Source organism: Podarcis erhardii, assembly GCF_964252035.2.
Source record: "Podarcis erhardii genome assembly, chromosome: 5".
NCBI classification, from domain to species: Eukaryota; Metazoa; Chordata; class Lepidosauria; order Squamata; family Lacertidae; genus Podarcis; species Podarcis erhardii.
Genome location: NC_138509.1, coordinates 43,103,120 through 43,130,156, shown reverse-complemented (window position 1 = coordinate 43,130,156; position 27,037 = coordinate 43,103,120). Strand labels below are relative to the sequence as shown.

Sequence of the window (27,037 nt, the reverse complement as noted above, 5' to 3'; positions counted from 1 at the left end):
CAGTGGACTTCTTAAAACTCAATACCAAATTACCATCCTAATGGGCTCTGTTTTAGAGGAAGTACCGGTAGGTGCAGGAATGAAAAAGTGGAATTGCTAAGTAGAAGAGAGAATTCTGCAGAATGCACAGGGTTGTCATGTTTCAAAAGATAGAGTATCAAATATTAAATCAATATTTAGCCAGTATGCAGTTTCTGAAGCAGCACAAATCCACTCCTTCTCTACAGATTTCTTCTGTTAGTGTGTTGGATTCTTCTGTCCATGTATTGGATTTGCCTACACTACAAAAGCCCTCTCCGTGTATTCAGAAGACCACATAGGGGCATAAAGTATGCAGGTTGTGTGTGTATGTGCATGTGTCAATCCTGCCTCCCATTTTGATGGGCATTTCTGCTTCACTTTCAGAGTAGGAGTGGCATTTTAAGAGCTTTTGAATTAATGAACTGAGAAGCCTGTTTTTATCGAGAAGTCTGCTTATCTTATTCGGTAGGTGGCATTCCAGCCGGCCTCCATGGTAACCCGGCTGAGGGTCAGAGACAGATGCCTTCCCCGCGAAGACGGTGTTGGGTGGTGCCCTACTCAAGGGGCGGGCCTCACTGTCCAATCAGCACTGATGGAGTTGTGTCTGCAGGGAATTTAAACTCCAGTGCTACAGGGAGGCTGTCCTCTCGCACCCTTCGCCACATCTCCCACTCTCCTCACCCTCTTTTTCTGCTTTGATGCATTGCAACCTTGCCATGGACTTATGTCAATCACCATATTGTTGGGACTGCACAGGAATTTTTCCACTTAGCAAATTGACTTCGCCATTTGGTTTTCACCTACCTCGTAGCAATCGTGACAACTTTGTGAGGTTAGGCATTGGGTAAGCCTTTGTTTGGATGGAGGGGAGGTTGTAGCCTCCGCCTGCCCCTCCCCATTAAGGGTATCCTGTTTAAAGTGGGTATCCTGTTAAAGTGGGGGTGTGGATTCTGTCCAATGCCTTGACATGGGCTAGGGCCATACCACTACTCCAATGGGGACTCCAATAGGGAGAAAATATTGCTTTTAAGACAGCAATTGACCTGAACTTCCCTGGGATTGACTAGTCCTGTTGGACATCCCTGATGTAAATCATAGGGCTCCCCATATTGATGGTTTACCCTTATCTGGACTCCCAGAAGAAGACGGGCAAGAGTCGGGATATAGTCGGGCCTCACCCAGTACCTAACCCAGACTGCTCACATCTGTAACCAAAAAAATTGTGGCCTATTTGAACCCATTAACTAAAATCTGCTTGTTTGTGTGCTTTATATAGCTAAACGTTCGTGATTTGCATGTGTGCTGTTGACAGAACACTGGTTACTTCTCACAGAGAAGTTTTGCAGTGTGGAAACTAAATGCTGGACGACCTTTGATCTGATGCAGTTTGGCTCTTACATTCTTAGCACTTCTAGAAACATAGCCTGCGTTATTAAAAGCTGCACCAGCTTCCACATATTTTCTGCAGCAAATCCAGGGTCCCAGTAAAGCTCAGGACCGTATGAGAACTGGCAGAAACAGCCTCTAGAAAGCCCTAATTGTAAAGTAGCATTTCTGAATGTAATCAGAACAGTAACAGGATGTAACCTTTCCCCATAATGTTTCAGAGCTCACTCCCTGGGGATATGCACACTTGCACATCTTTTCCCAAGAAAACCCTATGAAGTATATTTGTTTAATCTGGCCTTCGAGGATTAGGGAGAGAACATATTGCGGTTTACTCCTCTTGCATTTAGTTCTTGTAGGTTTTGGGATTCAGGTGTCTCTTAAAAGAGCTAGTTTAAAAAATAAATAATTTTTAGTTGTGTTTATATTGGTTAAAAGTTTATTACCCAGTTTTGTATTTTGAGCTACAACAAGATGGGGGGGGCATTTATTAAAACAAAGAGAAATTTGCATTCTCTTTGACAGCTTTGTGCACAGAGAGAAAATATTTATGTGTACCATTGTCTTTTAAAGCAATTTTTTCCACACTAATTTTTATATTAAAATTAAGATGTAAGTGTGGATGAGCATTGACAATAATTGTTTTCATATAGCCTGAGAAAGTGAGACATTATATAATCAATAGTAACATTGTTTTGTCATGGTGAATAAAGCATTGGATGCTATCAAAGAATTCAATTTAATTAGGCATACAATTAAATCTCTCTCTAATCCAATCTCAGAAAGCCAAATGTCAGCAGCATTTTTCAGAACCACAGGGATCTGCTAGAGGCTGCCTAGCATCTTCAGATAAAACCTAATTTGAAAGGCTTGATAGGAGAGTATCACTGCAAGTACACAGCTTGTGAAAAGCTGGTATGCAGTTAGTTTTCTATCTAAAAGAAAGAAAGAAAGAAAGAAAGAAAGAAGCACTGTGTTCTGAATGTTAAGAATGTCTTCAGGTTGAAGTTTGCCTGTTTAAATAAAAGGGGGAGAAAATCCTTAGGTGCTTTCCCCTATTGTCATTGGATGCATTTTCTTTGCAGATTATTATTTGACAAACTCCATTTTTATAAAACAGCAAAGCTCCATTTTGGCAGGCTGTAATGCAAACTGGGGGGAGGGGGGAAGGCAAGATTGCTCAGTCCCTCAGGAAGTTGCTGACTAGAAATCCTTCCTGAAGTTCCCAAAGGAAACGCTAATTCTTAAGTTACTCAGCCTTTATTAGCCTGAGGAATAGAAACCCTCTCTAGTTCAGTGGTGGGAAACTTTTTCTCTCTCTGCTGAGAACCACATTCCATCAAGTGTAATCTGTCGTGAGTGGGTGGGGGCAGAAACAAACCCAAAGGCTCTTTCTCTCAACACCCTTCCAAATCCTAATTAATTTGTGTGTACATATGTACACCTCTGCGTGTACACACACATGCACATGCTACTTCATCCTCTGCCCCTCCTAGCTCAGGACCCCCACTCTTCCACACATACCACCCAGTCATTCATTCATTCATTCATTCATCATTCATGCTCTTTCTCTCTCTCTCTCTCTCTCTCTCTCTCTCTCTCTCTCTCTCTCTGAACAAAACGTTTCTTTCCTGCCATTTCTTCATCCCACACTTTTCTCTTTCTGCACTTGTATGGCTTTCTCCCTCCAACATATACCAGATTGTTGTTGTTGTTTAGTCGTTTAGTCATGTCCGACTCTTTGTGACCCCATGGACCAGAGCACGCCATGCACTTCTGTCTTCCACTGCCTCCCGCAGTTTGGTCAAACTCATGCTGGTAGCTTTGAGAACACTATGAGAAGCTATGAACTATGCTGAGCAGGGCACCCAAGATGAAGAGGTCATAGTGGAGAGTTTTGACCAAATGTGATCCACCTGGAGGAGGAACCGGCAAGCCACTCCAGTATCCCTGCCAAGAAAACTCCATGGACAAAGTCAGCAGGCATATATACCAGATAGGGCCCAATAATATTCTCCTGTATGCTCTTTCCCTCACCCTGAGATATGGGGCTCCTGCAACTTTTACCCTCATGGGGGGGGGTAGGGGAGGAATTAAGAGGTCTCCCTCACAAGCCCTGTAGATAATTTCGCCTGCATGAGACTTAATCTCAGAGTCATAGGTTTGAGCCCCATGTTGGGCATAAGATTCCTGCATTGCAGGGGTTGAACTAGAAGGTATTTGTGGTTGTTCCCCAACACTACAATTCTATGATTCTATAAGCCACTCCCAGTTGCTTCCTTATTGTGGAACTGGTTCATGTCGTTTTGCAGAGAATGTATTTTCTTCTTTGGGTGCCAAGTGGTTCTGATTTAATAAGCTTACATTTGCCTACTATACTACTCTGCCCCTGGATTCCAACCTTCTGCTCCTGCTTAAAATACTTGCTTGTGCTACAGCTTGAACTGTAGTATCTATTTATCAGTAGTGAGTTATCCCTCAAGCGCCTAGAAGGCTAAAGGGAAAACCTATTTAGGGCAGTAATGAGGAATAACATTGGTTTTATGAGTATGCATAATTTTTAATTTTAATTGGGAACCATCTGATAGTACAGATAGAGAAGGTTGGTAATTAATGCACTGCCTGACCCTAGAGTCTCTCATCAATATTTGCTTGAACTTTCCATAAACTGGATGGCCTTAAGTCTTCATACATTGTACAGAGAGATAACACTTACATGTTGGGATGCCGTATGTCTGGAATTTCTTGGACATATCCGGAATACTGCAGTCGGAAGCAGTGTCCAGGCAGAAATTGCTTTAAAAATGTCCAGGATTATCCAAGTGTATGGCAACCCATGTCGGCGATTTTCCTTTAAAATAGCTCAAAAACTAAAGAACTTTTTAAAAAAACAAATAAATGCAAATTTGCAAAAAAACGCCCAACAACTCTTCACTGTTTGAAATATGGTAACCCTACTTACATGTAGGAAACAGAGATGCACAGAGTCTAGAGTTATGTGCATGAAAAAAATAGGTTGCAATTCAGAAACCTCAAAACTTCTCAACTGGTTTAAATTATTGTCAGAGGTGATGCAGTATCTTTGTATGGTTACATATGAAGTGCTACATTACAGCTAAAAGACTGACTGATGATTCTACTACTCTGATTAACATATGCATTCTTCTTCATCTTACTATTTCATGAGCCTGCAATTATGAAAGGAACTCAATTCATGGGATTGCATTATATCGCAGCCAATCCCCATTCCTTAACATAAGCGTGTACATTTCAGTAGGGGTTCACTACGATACTTAAGAAATCAGTATACCATTTACATTTATCCCAGTTTTCCATCTTTTTTTATTGTCCTGTTGATAAGCTAGTTGTAATTATATCAGATTATGGTTAATTACTGCAGCTGCATCTTTTTGCTGTCATTAGAAGGAATTTACTGCAGCCGTTCTTTGACTTGATGACTTGAAACTTCAGTCCTTTCTTTCATGTAGGCTCAGGGCAGGGGTTTTCAAGACCCCCACAATCATAGAACCAGTGGCATCATGATTTCCCACCCCCTGGAACAGCAGGCACACACCTTCCCATCTTATATAAAAAACTGTCTACTCATAGAATTGTAGAGTTGTGAGGTACCCCAAGAGTAATCGAATCCAACCTCCTACAATGCAGGAATCACAACAAAAGCATCCCTGGCAGATGACCATCCAACCTCTGCTTAAAAACCTCCAATGGAGGAGAGTGCCCATGAGGTCATCTGTGACCCACCATTTTAAGACACTGATTTTCATGAGAGCATATACTGTATTTTCCCATGTATAAGACTATATTCCCCCCCCAAAAAAAAATTTTTAAGGTTAACATTGGGGGTTGTCTTATACACAGAAAAATATGGTAACTAGATACAGTAAGGCTGAAGGCACAATGTAAACTGGACTTTGAAAACATATTTTTGAATTATGCATTATCTATAACTAGACAACAATGTAATAATCATCAAGAAGTTTAATGTGTTAATTAACTTTCCAATGCCAGGGTATCCATTTGTGTTTCTTGTGAATGGGTCCCTGCTTCACTTCAGATGTTAATACAAGAATCACAGCAATTATCACCAATCTGCTAATGTAAAAGGTTCAAATTATACCTATTGAACATATATTTAAGCTCTAATTGTCACCAACTGTGATTATTATTATTATTATTATTATTATTATTATTATTATTATTATTTTGCATCTCACTGCCATTCAAATCTCACCATACAATTGTTTCATGTCATGCAATCTGACAAAGTGAACAGAGTCCATGAAAGCTCATGCTTATAAATGAAATAATCTTTAAGGGACCATAGAATTATTTTTGCTGCAAACTACTCATCTGGAAGCTCTCTCCCAGTAACAATTACAGTATAACTATTCAGTCTTTCAGATCTAGAGTGTCCTTGTTCTTTTTGGACAGCAATCAGCACTATTGGAGCTCTGCATATTTTTTGTCTCAGTTGGGAGGTTTGTGAAGAAATAATGAGCAGCACGCAACTAACTCATTCCATAAGCACAACGATTGACACTCAGTTTATGGAACTTCTCCTTAACCTCATGTTTGGAGGTTCCTACAATCTTCAGAGCAGGTTGGGGGGAGGGTGTAGAAGGGGAGGAGAGACAGAGAGAAATTTTGTTGTGCAAACATAACTGTTTACACTGATGGAAAGCATTGGCTGGATTGTGTCCTGTGTGAAATGTTATGTGCCTTCTGGGGAAAAAAGAGCTGTTTCATCTTCTAACATCTTAAATGATTTCTGTTGACACTTTGTGCAGGTCATTTTGGCTCATTACTGTATTTTTCATACAGTAAAACACCAAAACATCTCTGCTGGATCAGGTGATGGCCTATCTAGTCCAGCATCCTATTCTCATGGTGGCCAACAGATGCCCATGAGATGTGTGAAAGAAGGACTGGAACATAACAGCATCCTCCCCTCCTGTGGTTTCCTAGAACTAGTATTCAGAAGCGTATTGCCTCTAGTAGCCATTGACAGCGTTTGTCCTGCATGAATTTTTCTAATCCTATTTTAAAAGTATCAAAGCTGGTGGCCATCCTGCAGGAGCAAATTCCACCGTTTAGCTATATTCTATGTGGAGAAGTACATATGTAAAGGTAAAGGGACCCTTGACCGTTAGGTCCAGTCTCAGTTGACTCTGGGGTTGCGGCACTCATCTCGCTTTATTGGCCGAGGGAGCCGGCATACAGCTTCCAGTAAGAAAGCTTTAAAGATGCTTCCATTATCATAACAATGAAACTTAGATTATAGAGTCCTAGAAACAAACACTAAAACAGCAACCTAAGTGGTTTCTAAAGATACAAAACAATTTCGTGCTATAAATGCAACAGCAGCTGCACTAAACTTGGAACAGTAAATTCCTCGTAGGTTGGGGTGAACAAGTGTTCTGTAACCTGATGTGGAAGCCTAATAGCATAGGAGCAATTTGCACCTCTAGAAGAAGGGAATTTGGAGTCAGGTGCCACTACAAAGAAGTCTGTATTCCATGTCTTCCCACAACAAGCCAAACCTTGTTCCATCAACTTGGATCCAACTTGGATATATATATGCCAGTGCTATATGTCCTACAGAACTAATGTTATATGTCTGCACAGGTATACATGGTAGCCATGCTCAGCACCAACTGATGTTTCTGGACCATCTTGAAATGTAACCCTATCTAGAGTTTATTGCAGTAGTCTGGACATGAGGTGAGGGCATGGATCACAGCAGCAATGTTATCGCTGTCCAGGAACAGACATAACCGATGAATCAGCCACAGCCGAGATAGGCAACCCTTGCTACTGATGTCAGGACTCACGTTGACAATGCTGGGTCTAGGAGTACCCTAAGTGTCAAGGACAGCATCTAGAGCAGACTGTTGAACCACCTCCCAGGCATGAGTACCACCAACCAACAGTATTTCTATGTTCTCAGGATTCAGCTTCAGTTCATTGGCTGTCATCCAGGCACCAGTTCAGCACGGCTTCATCTAGTTCACATGGTATGGAGAAATAGGGCTGGGTATCACCTGCATTAAACTAACCGTAGTTGGTACTAACCACAGCACAGCACAGTTAGCAAAAGCTTCTGAACTCCTCCTACAGGTACTCACCTCAAATGATGAGGGAAAGGGAGTTTGGAGCATGTGAGCCCAGGGAGAGATGTGATGTGTTTATGTAACACTAATCCATGTTTCAGCATTATGCTATAATGAAGGCATTATTTGTTTATCATTTGCCTTTCCATTTAGAAAACTTCTGTACTTCCATTCGGAACAAGGTGGTTCAGAACATTAAAAACTAAAACCTTAGGATTGTCCCACTTGCATTAACCTCCCATCCAAGCTTTGTGATCAGTTTCACACTAGCTTTGTTTCAGTGACTTTGCATTCTCAGGTGGCCCCAGGCCATTCTCTGGGTCAACAATTTTAAGACATAAACAGCTTCAGTAAAAGCACCACTAATAATTGTAGACTAAAAACACAGAAAATCAGCAGAAGCATTAAGAGTGATAGAATAATACAGTGGTACCTCGCTTCAGGTTACAGACTAATCTGGAAGTAGTATCTCGGGTTAAGAACTTTACTTCAGGATGAGAACAGAAATTGTGGGGTGGCGGCAGTGGGAGGCCCCATTATCTAAAGTGGTACCTCAGGTTAAGAACAGTTTCAGGTTAAGAATAGACCTCCCGAACGAATTAATTTCTTAACCCGAGGTACTACAGTGGTACCTCGGGTTACATATGCTTCAGGTTACAGACTCCTCTAACCCAGAAATAGTACCTCAGGTTTAGAACTTTGCTTCAGGATGAGAACAGAAATCGGGCTCCGGCAGCAGCAGGAGGCGCCATTAGCTAAAGTGGTGCTTCAGGTTAAGAACAGTTTCAGGTTAAGTATGGACCTCCGGAATGAATTAAGTACTTAACCCGAGGTACCACTGTACTGTAAAGGCTTGGTCTGGTACCTAAAATATTTGGTGTCAGTGTAGCTCCCATTGCAGTGCAGAAGTAGCATCTGGAGCGGAGCCTTGTCCCAATATCTTAATCAGAGATGAATCTCAGTGGTGTACCTTCACATGAATGGATTGCAGGAGTTTTAATCCTTTCAAGTATTCATTTCAATCAACCACTTTGCACTGAACTCGTTTTTTACAAAATTATTAAATGGGTAGGGAGCCTCAGGCAGTCTTCCAGGTCTCTCTTTCTGTCCCTTGGGACTCTCCTCAGGCTACACTTCTCACTTGACCTGTTTCACTTCGTCCTTCATTATTTTTTGCCTGGCAGTGATGTGTCCTTGAGCTCAGATGATGACTCTTGCTTGCTGAGATGAAGATTGAGAAAGGTGTGTGTGTGTGTGTGTGTGTGTGTAGAAGCTAGCCTACTGTCCAAAGGAGAAACTTGCATTTATTGTTCCATCCACTTCTGGCCCTTCTCACCACTGGAATGTGGCCCTTGGAATGTGGGTCTCGGGCTGTAAAAGGATCCCCACTGCTGCTGTAAAAGGTCATGGTAGTTCTCTATAACAAAAGAAGTGCTCGTATGCATATTCCATCTAGGCATGCTGTATATATTTAACTATTGTCACACTTGTCTGTGTCAGAAATAATCAGTTTGTTTCTTCACCTTTTTCACATAATGCTACATTTATTTTTTAAAAAAAGTTTTGGGGATGTGTTATGGATAGAGTTTCTTATGTTTCGGAAAAGCAGAAAACTGGCATTTGACGTGGCTCAGGTCTCTTGCTATACAGCCCCATCTGCTGTACAAAAATATAGTGGCACCTGAGAAATGCTATCCAAGCCCATTTTTACCATTAAATAATTTTACCATTAAAAGATTTTTACATCCTTCTTTAAGCTCATGCTGTTCCTTTCATTATTATTATTTTTCAGAAATACTGTATAGTGTTTTTGCAACAAAGCAATGAAAATTCTACAAATAAACCTACAAAAAAATTGCCAAACCTCTAGTTTCAAGCTGGCTATATTTTTTTCCTGATGGATATAATTGTCCGCCACATGGTTTCAAAAGCTGTGATTTATCTGTGTGTCATTGGAATAGTCAGCTTGGGTATTGGATGATGTAGAGCCAACAGGAGGAAGCAGCTTTTGATACATGTGATTTTTAAAAAATGCAGTCTGGCTACTAATTTACTTATTCATTGATTCATTTGTTGCATTTGTTCCCTGGCCCATCTGAACAGGTCATACTGGCCTAATTTGGATTTCCTGCAGAAGCCTTGGCTCCCCCTACCCTACAGGATTATAAGGAGGAGCTGTGAAACTTTCATTTGAATTTTAAATTACTTACACCATGTCACAATATTCAAATCTGGACAAAACATGGTTAGTCTTAGCTTGCTTCAACAAATCATTATTTTTTTTTAGACCACAGTTAATGAACTTGGAATTTTTTTAAGCAAACCATAGTTAAGATTAACAAGAGTTAAGGGTCCAGGTGACATGTTAGTATGTGAATAAATATATTTTCTTTTAGTAAGACAAAGGTTTGGGCAATTCTCCAGTGGAAAAGGATTTCATAGCTGAGAGGCAGACATTGCACACACCACTGTATGCTCTTGAAGTGTTGACTTTGTGCATCGTTGGTAAGCTGAATAATCAATAGTAAGCTTAAGGTGCTGCCTATACTAGGGATTGTAATGGGAGACAGAGAGGAGGGCAGTTTAGCAATGGTGCAGTGCTCAAGCCATTTACAGCTTTGGGAATCGTTTTTAGCTGTGCTGTGTACTGCCTTGTTTATTGCTTGTGTCTTCGAAAGATTAAAAAATAAGCAGAAATCATAAAACTACTTCCTTGCTTTAGAATTTTAATATATACTTTCCCTCCCATAGCATCTAATCATATATTTAGAATAGTTGACCGAAGTATCCATGTGAATTTAGAGTTGAATTCGAGCTTTTCCTGTTTTTTATTTGTGAATCGAAAGTGGCCTACATATTCTCTTGAAGCATCTTCTGAACACATTTTAGAGATAAGTAAGGCTGAGTTATAATGAGGTTAGGGTGGCTATCATAATTGGTAAATTGTTGTCAACTTTCTGGGACTTCGTGATGGCGTTTTTAAAATGTATGTATTGACGAAATCCAAGGTATGCCTACTCAGAAGCCATAGCTCTATTGCTAAAGAGGAATATCGCGGACGGGTGTAAGAATCACCTCTTTGCTTCTCTCCAACCCCCATTAGGATGTTATGCCTGTCACTATTTTGAATTTCCTGGTAGTAATCATTCTCACTACTACTGAACTGATGCAAAAGTTCTCTATTATTCATTCCTGTCAACTATAACTTTGCTACTTGGTGAACAGTGATACCATCTGGAAGATCTGTCTGTGTCAATAGAACTGTATTTGGTGTGCTGAATTTAGGTGTTCAGTTCTTCGTTTGTAATAATGTGTCTTTAAAAAGACCAGCTAGGAATTCAGTCAATTCTTGGATTGTATTTCATCCTTCAGTTACTGATATTGTCAGTGACTACTGAAATGAATATAGGCTGCCTAAGGCTAAAAAAATATGTTTTGTATAGTGCTTTAGGAAAGTCTGGTGATACAATTTAGTATTACAATGGTACCTCAGGTTACATATGCTTCAGGTTACATAAGCTTCAGGTTACAGACTCTGCTAACCCAGAAATAGTGTTTCAGGTTAAGAACTTTGCTTCAGGATGAGAACAGAAATCGTGCTCCAGCGGCGCGGTGGCAGCGGGAGGCGCCATTAGCTAAAGTGGTGCTTCAGGTTAAGAACAGTTTCAGGTTAAGAACGGACCTCCGGAACGAATTAAGTACTTAACCTGAGGTACCACTGTACTGAATTGCGGTCCTTGACCCTTCGCTATCCACTCATGCCATTCAAAAAGTTTTTTCCTGACTTTGTCATCTCATATTAGAACCAGTAATTTGTGATAAATTATATTTTAAAGCCCTGTGTACTTTTAAAGGTTCTCTCCTGCACAAGTTCTGTTATGCCGCTGTCAGGATTTCTCTGCATGCTGGTATTGTATATTTACATGGTATAATGAGGGAGGGGCAGATGACAACTAGTTTTGTCTAGTTCATAATGTAATCCTATGTACCTTTACTGAGAAGCAAAATATTTTTAAAAAATGTAGTGGGTTCGGTCCAGTGTGTATGTTGGGGCACTCTGTGAACTCATTACAGAGAAAGAGAAGCAGCCAGAGTATTCTTATTTTAGTTTGTTGTTCAGGCCTTTGGTACACGAACCTTGTGCAGCAATTTATAGGTATATATGTTTTGGCCAAGGTGTGACATACCACTGTCTCGCACTGCCTCCCACCATCACCAGTCTAGCTGCTGCATCAGTTGGTGTTCCGGGACAATGCCCAAGGCAGTTCTGCATAGCATGTCTCCCAAATTACTGTCGAGCTCTTCCTATAGGTCAGCCTTACATTATTTGATTGAGCAGGAAGAAGAGGGACAGATGAGGATATGGGAGGAATGTGGAGAGCTCCCATGATGTGTCTGTGAGTATGGAAGAAGGAAGGGAAGGCAAAAGGGATTTGTTACATTCATTGGGATCTCCCCCCCCCCCCTAGACTGAATTGAGCCTGCTGCGTGTGGGTTTTTAAAAGGCAACCCAGACCTGCAGTCTGTATTATAATATCTAGTCATGTCCTTTGCAAGGGTATGATTACGAGTTATACTTAAATTATTTTATGTATTAGTGGAGTTGGTGTTGTAGAAGCTTCAAGCGTACCAGTTCCGACTGCATGTTTTCAATGCTCACTTGTGGAAGAACAACAACAATCCAGCAACTCATCATATAAGAAACTAAGTTGTCAGCAAGAAAAGTAGACTGGAACAGCAGCAGATTGTTACAAAATGATCATCACGCAACCTAGGAATTTGTTCCATTTTCTGCATATGTTGTTTAGTTTTATACTCGCTAAATTTGTGTCAGATTTCTTCTTCAACAGCTTGTAATCTCTGCCAGCTTTTGGATGTGCAAACAAGCAGCAACAGAGGAAATGTGGGTGACTTGCATTTCCTCTTTTTGTACTTCCATGTAATATGCAACATGAGAACTTGTGCACCTTTCCCCTGGTGAGATACTGAAGGCCAAATGTTGAGGAAGAGGCAGAAACCCCCAGTTTGCATATCCCAGAAGAAAAGACGAATGGCGAGTGGGGCATGTCCTCTGTTGCAGTTTCTGTGTAATGCCTGGAGCTTTTTTTGGGGTGGGGGAGTAGCAAGTTTTTATTCTTGGTGTTTTTCAAATCCCTTAATTTTCCAACCTTGAAAGATTTGTGGTATAGAATAAGACTTTGGGCACTAGGGTGGTAGTTTCACAAATACTTATAAGACTTTGGACACAACAGATAAACAATATTCCCTTACAAAAGTCATTCTTTCAAAAAAATAAAATTCACACCTCCTTCGTGATAATATGAACATGACTTGCGTATGTTAGTATGGGTTTTATATTTTTCTCTGTGTTTGCTTAACAGGTCCATGATGGAATACTCCTGTTCAGTCTTGCTAATTTCCATTAGTTTTCTGCACGGCGAAGCGTTGCGTGGCAATGGGACTGCATCACTTAATGATACAACAACAAGTAAGAAACACTGAATTTTGGGGGTCGGTCTGTGTCAGTACTTTGTTCATATAAATCTTCATTCCTTTGGTTTCAGATGGTGTTTCATGCTTCCTGCTTTAACATTTATAGCACCACATATCTTATGAAATCAATGTGGGATCAGGCTTGTGTTCTTCTCAACTCATACATGCTGAACATTATCTGTAATATGTATGAGTAATTGACTGACTATTTCCCATTGACAAATATTTTGTTATGATGCTCTACTTTGGAAGCTTCTCTGAGGCTTTTCTACAATTCTAGATAAGAAGCTACAAACCTCCAGTACTTGTCATTAAGGGCTGCCAGTAGTTCTTTGGTAACTCTAAAGCACAGGGATCGAGCTGCTTTTTACTGCTGCCACAAAAGCCTTGATGCCTTTACTGCTGCCACAAAAGCCTTTTAAAGCTTTCCAGTTAACTTCATTAATACATAAAGCAGTAGCAGTAGACTTGAAACTGACTGCTCTTCCTCTTACTGAGTTCTCTTGCATTTGAATAATCTTACTCCAAATGCAAGTTTATTTCTTGGTTCAGGAACCTCTGCTTATCTAAATCAGCAGTCATGCATATTTTCATGTCTGCAACATGGGACCTCTTTTTATTTTCTGTATCCATTTCTCTCTCTCTGTATATTTGCTTTTTGCTTTTTCCCAGTAGTCTGGCTTGTATAAAGAAGCTACCCTCTAGACCTGTGGTTCCCAATGTGGGGCACACGCCCCAGAGGATGCAATTCGATTTTTAAGGGGGACAATTCAAGAATGAGTTATTAACAGTGAATGGCCTTTCAGGCTTCTTCAACGTGAATAGGAGTTGATGGAAGTGAGTCAACAACACTACAGAATCTTCTCCTTTGGAACAAGTGGCCTACTAATAGAAAGTTGATGTGGGGTTCCTACCTTGGGATATATTGTTTTTCAACATACCAGTGCTGAGTGGGGCTCTGGGGAAAGGGAAGCGAATTGTGCTTGACTGGTGAGGGTCCCCCCCCCCAAAAAGGCAAGGAGCAACTTGGCCTGCTTAGCCCCCAGTCATATTACATATTCTCTCTCTGTCTCTCTCTCTCCCCTTCCTCCTGTGTGTGTGTGTGTGTGTGTGTGTGTGTGTGTTCCCAGGCAGTTATCTTAGCAGGTAAAGCCTCTTGGGCTTGCTGATAGAAAGGTTGGCAGTTCGAATCCCTGCAACGGGGTGAGCTCCTGTTGCTCTGTCTCAGCTTCTGCCAGCTTAGCAGTTTGAAAGCATACCAGTGTGAGTAGATAAACAGGTACCGCTGCAGTGGGAAGGTAAATGGTGTTTCCGTACGTTCTGGCTCTCATAACAAACCTCTGTGTGCCAGTAGTGGTTTAGTAATGCTGGCCACATGACCCTAGAAAGCTGTCTGTGGACCAACACTGGCTCCCTTGGCCTGAAAAGCGAGATGAGCACTGCAACCCAAAGTCACCTTTGACTGGACTTAACCATCCTGGGGTCCTTTACCTTTACCTACCTCTCTTCTCAGCAGCAATAATGTGGCACATTTCCTTCTCCTGTTTCTTCTCTCCCTAAGTTCCTTTACCTCCATGTCCCCTTTGGGATCCCTTGCATGCTGAGTATTGTTGAATGCAATTCTTAATGAGTTACTTGAAGCATTTTCTTGCTCAGCAAGTATGCCGATTGCTCTAGGGACTTTGGACAAAAGCCACATAAATGCCAGGGGAAGCAGGTATGTCACCTGTTCTACAGCAGCTTAAATAAACTGTGTAGCAGTTGTTCTAACAGAGGATGCTCATACACCATACATTTAAAGCACATAACTTCCCTCACAGAATCCAGGGAATTGTAGTTTGCTAAAGGTGCTGGGAACTGTAGCTCTGTGAATGGTGAACTACAGTTTCCCGAGATTCCTGGGGGGGGGGAGTCATGTCTAAATGTGCTTCAAATGCTTGTTGTCTCAGCCAAGGTGAGGCACGTGTAAGTTGTTTTTGGCGATACATCGGTTGTGTGTGGGGTGGCGGGGTGTTAAACAAAAATACCTTACCCTATTTGCAAAAACAGCAGACAGTACAAAATGTTAGTATTAAGAGACACACAGGCCACAAACGTTTATAATGGTGTCATAGAGGAAAATAAAGATTGCTGGGGGTGGGGAGATACAATAGAGGTTTCTAAAAATAAGAGCATCAATATAGAACTTCCCCCTTTCCTCATAATACCATAAATGGGTGGCTTCGCCTTCATGCCTTGTTTGTCAGCTTCCAGAGGCATATGACTGTCTGTTGTTGAAACAGGAACTAGAAAGAAGAGCTTAGCCTAATCCACCCAGGCAGTTATCAGCTTTGATGAATGCTACCTTATTGCCACAAAGCCTGCTCAGAAGTGGGGAAATGTATTTGCTTTAATGTACTAGATTTTGAACATATTCCTTCTTGCAAAATTTCACATCCTGGGTTAGAGAGTACCTACTGGAATTTACCCCCTGGTTGAAGCAATAAGAATCAAGCACCTAAGACCATCTTGTGCAGAACCTGGAAAACAGCAAAGTCATGCCTTGGAAACTGCCATGCTTTCTGCCAGTTCCCCCCCACCCCCACCCTCCTCATTTGACAACCCTCAGGATTTTTGCTGTAGGGCCTGAAAGCAGAAATCCTATGGCACAGCAATGCTAAGCTGGCTATCAACACAATCCCAGTGACAGCTGCTTCAGGGTCTGTGGAAACATTTTGAAAGCTCATTCTTTCAAAACCAGAACTGTACATTCAGTAACGTCATAGCTTGTATCACTATGAAATTAAGCTTTTAGCTGCCTGTCTAGCAGAGGTGGTGTATGCATGCACATTGAGTCTTGCCCAGGCCAGGTGGAGAAGAGCCCATGTGCTAACAGACTTTTCTCTGTTACATCAAGCAACAATAGGTATGAAGCGTTATAGAACGTGGACTTTCTTTGTCCCCTTTTATTATTGTTGTTGGCTAGGCATGCAGAAAGGTCTGCAGTGATGGTTGAGATTGGTGTCATGGTTGCAGATGCATCCTTCAACAAGCAAAGCAGTATTCCATAATCTAGGGGTTAGAGGGCAAGGATGCTTAGAAGAGACATTCCTAGGCTTACTGATTCCTTAGCCACAGGATCTTTTCCTTTACTCTCAGCTCTTTGACAGTGGCCTGGTTTGCATATTACACCGAGCCCAAACTATGGTTAAGTATGAATGTGCAGGCTCTCAGGGAGGGGGTAATGGATGCCATGCTCCTTCCTGGTCATTCATCTTCTTCTGAAGCTTTTCCTGTTTATAAAATTTTATACAGGGAGATCTTTTTTAAAACAGGGGGACGGACCTCTGTTTTATTTAATGCATTTCAAGTAGGAACAGGGTGGGTGCCATCTAATAAGAGGTGATATTGGTATATTGAAAAGGGAAGTTATTTACAAAGATTGGCTGGATCTGATTATCCAGACTATAACTAAAGCTTCTCATAACATGGAGCCTAAATTACTGTTGCTACAGCTCTCCACACCTTTCAAACCACATAGCCCACCGTGTGTCACATGTTTAATAAATTGCCATACTCTATTTTAGGCCTGTACTGCTGCGGTTGACTATTTGTTGCAATGAAAAGGACTGCAGCAGATAGATCTGTAGTTTGTTGCTTGTGTTTGCTATTAGTATAACTGCTGAGTATATTTATTATAAGAATTGTTAAATCAGGATTATTCAGGTTGCATTTATATGCTTCTGTGCATTTAAAGTTCAAAGACAATTCACTTTCATAAGAGTATTACAAGTTTGTATGCATATGGAAATCAGAAAATCATTAAGTTGCTTTCCCCAGTGTGGATTTTTGAAAATTCTGCTCTTGTGCATATTATTTCCAGTGGTGTGTTTAAGAGACTAGGTTGCAAATCATGAAGTTCCTGGTTTGAATCCTTTCTCTGCCATGAACTTATAAGGTGGCTTTGGGCAAGCTGCTCTCAGCCTCAGTCCTCCTATCCGTTGTATATGGATAATACTGACTAACCTTTTCAGGGATGTTACAAGACTGCAACTAGATAATAACTGGAAGGTCCTGCCCAAATGTTTTTATTCAATGCCATTTATAAGTTCATAAGGACAAAAAGTTACGTGTTCCAAATACTTTATGAAAAATGTTCTTCTCTTTACCCCACCAACACAAAAAAGAGATCCATTAAATATTACAGTATCGTTTTCAGGGTTTGCAGAAGTACACACTAACCCTGTTAAAAAAGACAAACCAGCCCAGGGTGAACTGTGCATTCTTAGTAGCTGCAGAATGTTGAAAGATGGGAAACAGAAAACTGGTTGTGTAGAGTAGAATGCCCTCCATGATCCTCTGACAATTTACAGAGTTGTATGCTGGAGAAGGGTGTGGTGGATGGATCCATGCATGCATGGATCCCTAAGCAGGAACATTCCTTCCATGTGACGGGACATTTTTTCCTTGTAGAATTATGAAGCCCAAAACAGGAAAGCAAATATTGTGAACTTCAAAGATTTAGTAACAACTTTAAGAGAAAAAGACAACATCGCCTGAAAAATCAGATGTGCATGTTCTGTTACACACATGACATGCTGCAAAGAACAGCCATAACAAAGTGAAAGTTGTTGTGATAACACAGGATGATGATGATGAAGTATCACTGTTTGGATTCAGTACAGAGCTAGGAGTCACCTTCAGTATCTACCTATTATATGTTAACAGTCACACTGCCAGTGTTGGTAAGGTGGTCCCTGTTGCCCTTCTTGCTTGGCTTCACTGGATGGCTATTTGAACATAGGAAAATAAACTTCATGGAAAATGTGGGTGACCTTACGAGGCATTGATTCTGCTCTCCATCATCCCAAAAACACATATTTTCAAAGTAAAAAATCATAGTAGTTCATAGTAGTGAAAATTCACTCACTTAAGAGATGTGTTTTATTGTGTGTGTGTGTGCTTTTATGTTTACACACACACACACACACACACACACACACACACACACACACACACTCTACACCTGAGCTGTAAGGGTATATCTCCTGGAGTTTTGCAAACTTTTATATGTATACAATAGTTTTCACCTGCCGTGTGCAGCTTGTAGCACCCGTGGTCCATAAGTGCATAAGTAGTTCAGTGCCATTTGTAAGTAGAACCATGTGAAATGGGTGCAACAGCCTAGTTTCTTCCATGCCAGCAGTGTGTTGTCTCAGTGGCATGGAAAGTAACCACATAATTGCACTCATCTCACGAGGCATTACTACCACAATAATTATTAGTTTTATTATTGTTATTTACATACAGTGATGGTTCCAGGAGCACGCCCAAACTGCAAACTGCCTCTTTAAGGGGTGTGTAACCCTATCCAGAGCACACAACTTAGTCATCTGCACTTTTGCTAAAGAGTAGCACGAATGGACTTCCGGTCGGCGCCAGCGTTTGATGGCGGTCCTAGCCTCGAGCTCCGAGGCAGGACTGCTCCGTAAGTTCGGGTCTTACCCGCTACGGCAAGCGGGGGACCCCTAAAATCACAGGCGCTGAAGCCTGTGAGCAAGGAGATTCGGTGGGCACCTTTGCGCCCCCCCGGCATCGTGAAAGAGCCTTTTTAAAGGCTCCGGAGCGGCATCGGGGTGAGCGCGGTGCTGAGGATCGCTACCCAGCTTACGGAGTGAAGCCGCGTCGCCATTAACGGAGAGCGCCGATTCCTTTCTGAAACTAAAGATTGGCAACAACAATACCCGTGAGTAAGAACGCAAAATTAAAAACGGGACTTAAAAATCTAGAAGATTTGGCTGAAAACGGGAAGGCAAAAATTAAGGAAGTCAGCCTCCCGGATCTGCATGATTAACGGAGCAATGAAAGACTGAGCTGTGATTAAACGGACTTTCCTTTTAACTCTTATTAAACCAGACATCGAAAGGATCTCCCCCCTGTAGTGCAGGAGAAGGGGGGGAGGAAACAGAATTAATTTAACCTGCAAAAGAAAGGGATAAGGAATAAAAAACCTCTGCTGCTGACACTTCTGGTCAGGCTGCCGGAGCAGCGATCGCCTGAAAAAGGAACTGTCAAGTGAGCTGTCAAAAGACAGTGGTTACAAAATAAGACTTATTTGAAACATATTAACGGGACTTTGGTGGATTACAATTTTAACAGTAAAGTGCTACAAATTAAAGACTCTTAGTGGGACTTTTGCCTTTGGACTTTCTGTTTCTTTGTTGTGGGTGCCTTTGGATGGTTACAATTGCCTCCTCTAGAGGGCTTCAGTTGTATTACGGTGTATCCAGCGGGATTTTCCACTTGCAACTTTCCTGTGTGAATGACCTTGAGTTATGAGCAACCCGCCAGAAGAAATTTCAACAAGAAGTAAAACAAAGCAGGCTCAAAAACAAGCTCAAAAAAGAGGTTCTTTATCAGGAGCAGCAGCTGCACAAGAAAAAATAACAGCAGCATCAATGGAGTCAATGACACAGGCTCTGCTCAAAATAAATCAGTCATTAGAAGTACTCACCAAGCAATCTGCAGAACTTACTAAACAGTCTACAGAGAACTCTAAGAAACTGACGGAGCTGACAACAAGACTAGACCTGAACACAACAACAATCTCATCTAATACAGATTCTATAAACCGTTTGGTTCAAGAGTCTACGGAAACAAGGAGAATAGCTGAGAGTGCTAGGTCTACTGCCGAAGAAACCAAAGGAAAGTTTGCGCCTATTGCAAAAAAAGTACATGAACATGATACAGCATTAGCCCTACTAGAACTGGAAAGGAAAAGCAAGAACCTGAAATTAAGACTGGTTCCAGAAGAGGAAGAGGACAAGCTTGGGGAATTCCTCACAGATAAATTTCAAGATTTTTGGAATGATGAGTTAGATGGAGAAGAAGATGAATTTGTGATAACCTCAGCCTTTCGGATTGGCAGGAAGCAAGGGAAGAAGCCAAGAGACTGTTTAATTACCTTGGGATCAAAGGAACAAAGAGACAAAATACTGAACCTACATTTCCAGAAGGCCTTGGTCATTAAAAATTCTCAGATCCAGATTTTCAAGGATATTCCTAAATACTTTTTGGAGGTTAGATCTCAATTTAAAGAATTAGTTGATCTACTTAAACAGAATAATATCCCATTCAGGTGGGAATTTCCACAAGGGTTGTCCTTTAACTTTAAAGGGAAGAAAATTAAAATAAAAACAAACCAGGATAAAGAACTCTTTTTGGAAAGAAATCAAGAGGATCTTCAGAAAGGAACTGTTAGTGAGGGGGAAGTACCGGACATTTCAAATCTATCATTTGGACTGAACCGAGCACCGACCGAGGAGGAACAACAACTTGGTGCAGTCGGTGGAAGAGCTACCCAGTAACAAAAATGTCTCTGCAACTCTTCAGCTGGAATTGTAATGGTTTGAACCACCCTCGAAAAAGGGGTCAAGTATTCCATCTATTAAAGAAGGAACATCTAGATGTAATCTGTCTACAAGAAACTCACATTGCCAGGACACATAGAAAACTTTTAACAAATAAGAGATTAGGACAAGAATTTATTTCATCAGATAGAGTTAAGAAAAGAGGAGTTGTGATCTATGTCAAGGAAAAATTTGAACCAAAACTGATCTTTAAGGATGACCAAGGAAGATACCTGGCAGTGGAAATTCAAATTCATGGAGAAAAGATTTTGATTGTTGGAGTATATGCACCAAATGAGGGGAAGGCTGAATTCTTCAAGAAGTTGCATGAGACTTTAATGGACTTTTTGGACTTTAAAATTATAATGATGGGTGATATGAATGGAGTTGTCTCCACAAACATGGACAAGGCCCAAAGACAAATAATATCTAATGATGGAAGACTACCAAAGACATTCTTTGAACTGACTGACACTATGGACCTGATTGACATTTGGAGAACTAGGAACCCTCTGGAAAGGGAGGGGACCTTCTTCTCTGAAGCAAAAATGACATGGACTAGAATTGATCAAATATGGACTTCTAGTAATCTGGCATCAAAAGTTAAAAAAGTAGAAATCTGCCCAAAGACCTGTTCTGACCACAATGCTGTCAAGATGGAAATGAAACTGACAACAGCTGGAACCTTTAGATGGAGAATGAATGACACTCTCTTTGGAGATGAAGAAATTTGTAAAAAGGCTCAAAAGACACTTAAAGACTACTTCGAGATTAACCTGAGATCAGACACTGAAAAAAGAGTTATTTGGGATGCAAGTAAAGCCGTGATGCGTGGCTTCCTAATACAACAGAATTCAATAAAGAGGAAAAAACAGAATGAGAAGAAAGAGAAAATTTGGAATTTAATAAAAGAAGGGGAGAAGAAATTGAGATCTAAGCCTAAATCCCAAGAGATACTAAGAGAAATAAAATTCTATCAAACACAATACATGGAATTGATGAATCAGGAAATAGAATGGAAAATTAAACAAATGAGACAAAAGACTTTTGAGTCCGCAGATAAATGTGGGAAGCTACTGTCTTGGCAATTGAAAAAGAGGCAAAAATTGAATACAGTGACATCACTCGAAGTAGATGGGAAGTCTATTAATAAACCAAATGAGATAAGTAATTGTTTTCAAAGTTTCTTCAAGAAATTATACAGACAAGGGCCAAAAAACGAACAGGAGATAGAAGAATTTATTGGAAAATACGGCTTACCAAAAATCTCTGAAAATAATAGAAGGAGTTTAAATGAGAAAATTACAGATCAAGAAATAGAGAGCGCCATTCAGGATATGCAGCTGGGAAAATCACCAGGACCAGATGGACTAACTGCGAGATACTATAAAGCACTGAAGGATTGGTTAATACAACCATTGAAAGAAGTTTGCAATCAAATTTTGGAAGGGAAAAAGGCTCCCGAATCGTGGAAGGAAGCATTCATCTCACTTATACCGAAGACAGAAACTGAGAAACATCAAGTTAAGAATTACCGCCCTATATCACTCTTGAATGTGGATTATAAAATTTTTGCAGACATTTTAGCAAAAAGATTCAAAAAAGTTTTGTTAGAGGAGATTCACAGGGACCAAACTGGCTTTCTACCAGGCAGGCAATTGTCAGACAATGTGAGGAATATTATAGACATTTTAGAACTTCTGGAAACTGACATAAATAGAAAAGCTGTTTTGATTTTTGTGGATGCAGAGAAAGCCTTTGACAATATTTGTTGGAGCTTTATGAAGAGGAATCTCCAAGGGATGGGGGTAGGCAAAAACTTTGAAAATGGTATAAGTGCAATTTACTCTGAGCAAAAGGCCAAACTAATTGTAAATGGTATGGTTATGAACGAAATTCCAATAGAGAAAGGGACACGACAGGGATGCCCAATTTCCCCTCTATTGTTTATATCGGTACTGGAGGTTTTCCTAAATATGATTAGAAGAGACCAGCTGGTTAAAGGTATACAGGTCGGAACTAAACATTATAAGTTAAGAGCATTTGCAGATGATCTAGTCTTGACATTACAACAGCCAGAAACCAGTACAAAAAGAGTTTTGGAACTTATTGAAATATTTGGTCAGGTAGCAGGTTTTAAATTAAATAAACATAAGACAAAGGTGTTGGAAAAAAATCTCACGGTGGGGGAAAAAGATAGTTTTCAAAGAGAAACTGGTTTGGAAATTACTAAAAAGGTAAAATATCTGGGGGTGAATTTAACATCTAAGAATGTGAACCTATTTAAAGACAATTATGAGAAATGCTGGGCCGAAGTGAAGAAAGATTTCGATATATGGTCAAGATTGAGACTTTCCTTGTTAGGCCGAATTGCTGTTATCAAGATGAATGTATTGCCGAGATTGTTATTTCTGTTCCAGACATTGCAAATTTTAGATAAGATGGACTGTTTCAAGAAGTGGCAGAAAGATATATCTAAATTTGTCTGGCAGGGCAAAAAACCCAGAATAAAATTTAAGATTTTGACTGATGCAAAGGATAGAGGGGGCTTTGCCCTGCCGGACTTAAAACTTTATTATGAAGCAGCGGCTTTTTGCTGGCTGAAACCATGGCTACTTCTTGAGAATACAGACATTCTGGACCTGGAAGGTTATGATAATAGTTTTGGTTGGCATGCATATTTATGGTATGACAAGGTAAAGGTACATAGAAATTTTAAAAACCATATTGTTAGGAAAGCATTGTATAATGTATGGAATCGATATAAAGATTTGCTTGAAAGTAAAACCCCCAGGTGGTTGTCACCAATGGAAGCTAAGGCGGTAAAAAGACTGAACATGGATACAGAGTGGCCAAAATATTGTGAAATTATAGAATATGATGGTGAAAAGTTGAAACTACAGAGTTTTGAGAAATTGAAACCTAAAGTTCGAGATTGGTTACATTATTTCCAGATCAATGAAACTTTTAAGCAGGACAGAAAACTAGGATTTCAGAAGGAGAGGTCAAAGTTAGAAACAGAATTGCTAGAACCCAATACCAAGAATTTGTCTAGAATGTATAATCTGCTGCTAAAATGGAATACACAGGATGAAACGGTTAAATCAGCTATGATTAAGTGGGCACAGGATATTGGTCATGATATTATGTTTGCTGACTGGGAGCAGTTATGGACCACAGGTATTAAATTTACGGCATGCAGTGCCCTGAAAGAGAACATAATGAAAATGATCTATAGGTGGTACATGACTCCAGTCAAGCTTGCAAAGATATATCATTTGCCCAATAACAATTGTTGGAAGTGCAATGAATGTGAAGGAACTTTTTATCACCTTTGGTGGACCTGCCCAAAGATTAAGGCCTACTGGGAAATGATCTATAATGAAATTAAGAAAATCCTTAAGTGGACATTTGTAAAGAAACCGGAGGCTTTTCTCCTGGGCATGGTCGGCCAATTGGTACCAAAGAAAGATAGGACCTTTTTTATGTATGCAACAACAGCAGCAAGAATCCTTTTGGCGAAGTATTGGAAGACTAAAGAATTACCTACTCTGGAAGAATGGCAGACCAAGGTGACTGAATTTATGGGATTGGCAGAGATGACCGGCAGAATTCGTGACCAGAAGAAAGAGACAGTGGAGGAGGACTGGAAAAAATTTAAAATCTATCTTAAAAATTGTTGTAAAATTTCGGAATGTTAAGATGTCAAGGGATTGGATACAAAGAATTACAGCTATAAATTGAAATTTATAAAATAGAATTTTTTTAAAGAGAATTAAATATAAAAATGGGATGAAGAATTGCTAAAAATTTTTAAAATTTGGATGCAGGGAAGGGGAGGTTTGGGGAAGTCGTGTTATGTTTATTTGTTTTTTGTTTATGTTGTAAAATCAATAAAAATTATTTTTTAAAAAAAAAAAAAAAAAAAAGAGTAGCACGAATGATCTCAAGCTTCTGATAAGCTTCTCCAAGTTCTGATATTAAGGACCGTCTCTCCCCATATGAACCAACACAGACCCTACAACCACCATCTGAGGCCTTTCTCATGTGCCTCCTCCCCGAGAGATGCAGAGGGTGATGATACAAGAGCAGGCCTTTTCAGCGACGGATCCCTGTTTCTGGAATGCTTTTCCCAGGGACGTTCGTCTGATGTCTTCATTACATATATTTAGGCACCAGGCAAAAATGTTTCCCTTTAACCAGGCATTTGACTGATTAACTTGCTATGTCTTTTTAAACATACTTGTGGGAGAGGGTTTATTGGTTTGTTCTTATTTTTATTATGTATTCTGTGTTTTTATGTTGTGAACCACTGTCGTGCTTTGCAAGAGAGTTCAGCAAAAGCCTGCTGCACATGCACAATCTTGTGTGTTGCATGTAAGGAGATCTGCTGCTCTATTTAAAGTTCAGAAGTTGTGAGAAGGAAACAATAGGTGGGGAAAGGGGGGTGGGAACCTTGCCAATTAAAGTACAATAATTGGTTTGGATTCCTCTAGGTTACGAGGCAGAATGAAGTATGCTTAGTCCTATGGGTACTTATTAGTTTTGTTGCAATGGATGGCATTGGATAGAAAAAGTATTTCATTATAAATAGAAGTCTGTAACTAAAGCTTCTGTAACTAAATATTTAGGGTGGTTCTGTGTCTGAAAATCCCTAAGGATTCAGCAGACAATAATACTTTTGTTTCTGCATAAGGAATGCCTGTCGTCTCAGTATTATTGTAAAAACAAAAATGTTATGACTATACACTTTTTTATCTCTCATATCTCATCGGCCATCTTTTCTTTCTTCCTCCCTCTGAAATATGATGTTGGTATTTTCTAAGATTATTACTCTGAGTATTTTTATATGCCTAATGTCAACACCCATTTTCTCGCCTTATATTATCCCTTCTTCATTTGCATTTGGTTTTAAACAGCAGAGGTTTGAATAAAGCACAGTGGAGGAAAACAGTTTTTCATGTTAGCTTCTGAGTTGTACCCATCTCTGCTATTTTCCTTGTTAAAACTGACTTGTCTGGGTTTTCTTAATTTAAAAAAGCTCAGCTTCGCTCCATACCTGCTTTGCTTAAACCTGTGGCATTGTTTAAATCCAGTTTTCATCTCAGTGTGGCTCCACCCCCATTTTACTTAAACTCCTGTCACTGTACAATGAGAAGACAGGAACACTGAAAGGGGGAAAGCGACTGTTTTAAACTTCTCCCTCTTCCATTTCTCACCTGCCTCTTGTCAAAAGAGATAACAGATGCAAAGCCCTGACATATTCCATGGTACATTCCCACAAATATGTATTTAATTCCTGGTACCACAAAGTTCCATATTCAGTGTAGCACAGGGGTCAGCAAACTTTTTCAGCAGGGGGCCGGTCCACTGTCCCTCAGACCATGTTGTGGGCCAAACTATATATTTTTTTGGGGGGGGGGGATGAACGAATTCCTATGCCCACAAATAACCCAGAGATGCATTTTAAATAAAAGCACACATTCTACTCATGTAAAAACACGTTGATTCCGCGGGCTGGATTTAGAAGGCGATTGGGCCGGATCCGGGCCCCGGGCCTTAGTTTGCCTACCCATGGTGTAGCACCTTAGCAGAGATTGTTGATGAGGAAGTAAGAACTGGTGGTGGTTTGTGAGTGGGAAAAACTTACTGCCCTTTTAAAATCAGTTGGCATCCACCTGTTCCTGGTGGTCAAATAGTCCACATTTTTCCACCTTCGCCGCATCAAGCAGTTGGTCCTTTACCTTTCCCGCCCCGACCTGGCCACAGTGATCCATGCGATGGTCACCTCCAGGCTTGACTACTGTAATTCGCTCTATGCGGGGCTGCCCTTGAAGCTGTCCCAGAAACTTCAGCGGGTGCAGAATGCTGCAGCGAGGCTCCTCACAGAGTCTCTGCCATGGGAGTATATTCACCCAGTGCTTTTCCAGCTGCACTGGCTCCTGGTGGAGTACAGGGTCAGATTTAAGGGGCTTGTTTTGACTATTAAAGCCCTTCACGGCCTAGGACCCTCGTACCTACGGGACCGCCTCTCCTGGTATGCCCCACGGAGGACCTTAAGGTCCATATATAGCAACACCCTAGAGGTCCCGGGCCCTAAGGAAGTTAGATTAGCCTCAACCAGAGCCAGGGCCTTCTCAACACTGGCTCCGGCCTGGTGGAATGCTCTTTGTCTTGAGACCAGGGCCCTGTGGGGTCTGATCTCTTTCTGCAGGGCCTGTAAGACAGAGTTGTTCCACCTGGCCTTTGGCTCAGAATCAGGTTGATTCCCTCCCCCTTTTTCTTTTTCCTTTCTCCTCGTGTGATGAGATTGCTCCCTAATTGTTTTAATGTTGTATCTTAATCTTTTAAATTGTATTTTCATCAACTTGTTTTTATTACTGGTTGTTAGCCGCCCTGAGCCTGGTCTTGGCTGGGGAGGGCAGAGTATAAATAAAAATTTATTATTATTATTATTAAAGCTCAGAAGGGTGGTACATGAAGGTCATTTATGGTTTGATGGTGTTGTCTGACAGCAAAGAAGCAAATAGCTGTATGGGGAAACTATTCTGAAAGTGCAAGTGACAAGGGAATTGTTGCTGTCAGGATTCTCATTTCTAGCCAAGAACTTCAAAAGAG

The 27,037-nt window shown here is 40.7% G+C and overlaps 1 protein-coding gene across 8 annotated transcripts in view; it reads left to right on the top strand.

Annotated features, from left to right (window-relative positions):
* Positions 1-27,037, top strand: part of PTPRE (protein tyrosine phosphatase receptor type E) — a 149,780-nt gene that overhangs the window by 93,340 nt on the left and 29,403 nt on the right. For 7 of the 8 annotated variants that reach the window (XM_081863230.1, XM_081863229.1, XM_081863226.1 and 4 more), the window contains one exon: positions 12,920-13,026. In XM_081863230.1, coding sequence (XP_081719356.1) covers positions 12,920-13,026 — 107 coding nt within the window. Of the gene's footprint in view, positions 1-452; positions 487-12,919; positions 13,027-27,037 lie in introns of those variants that run through there. The other variant, XM_081863234.1, reaches the window with a different exon arrangement.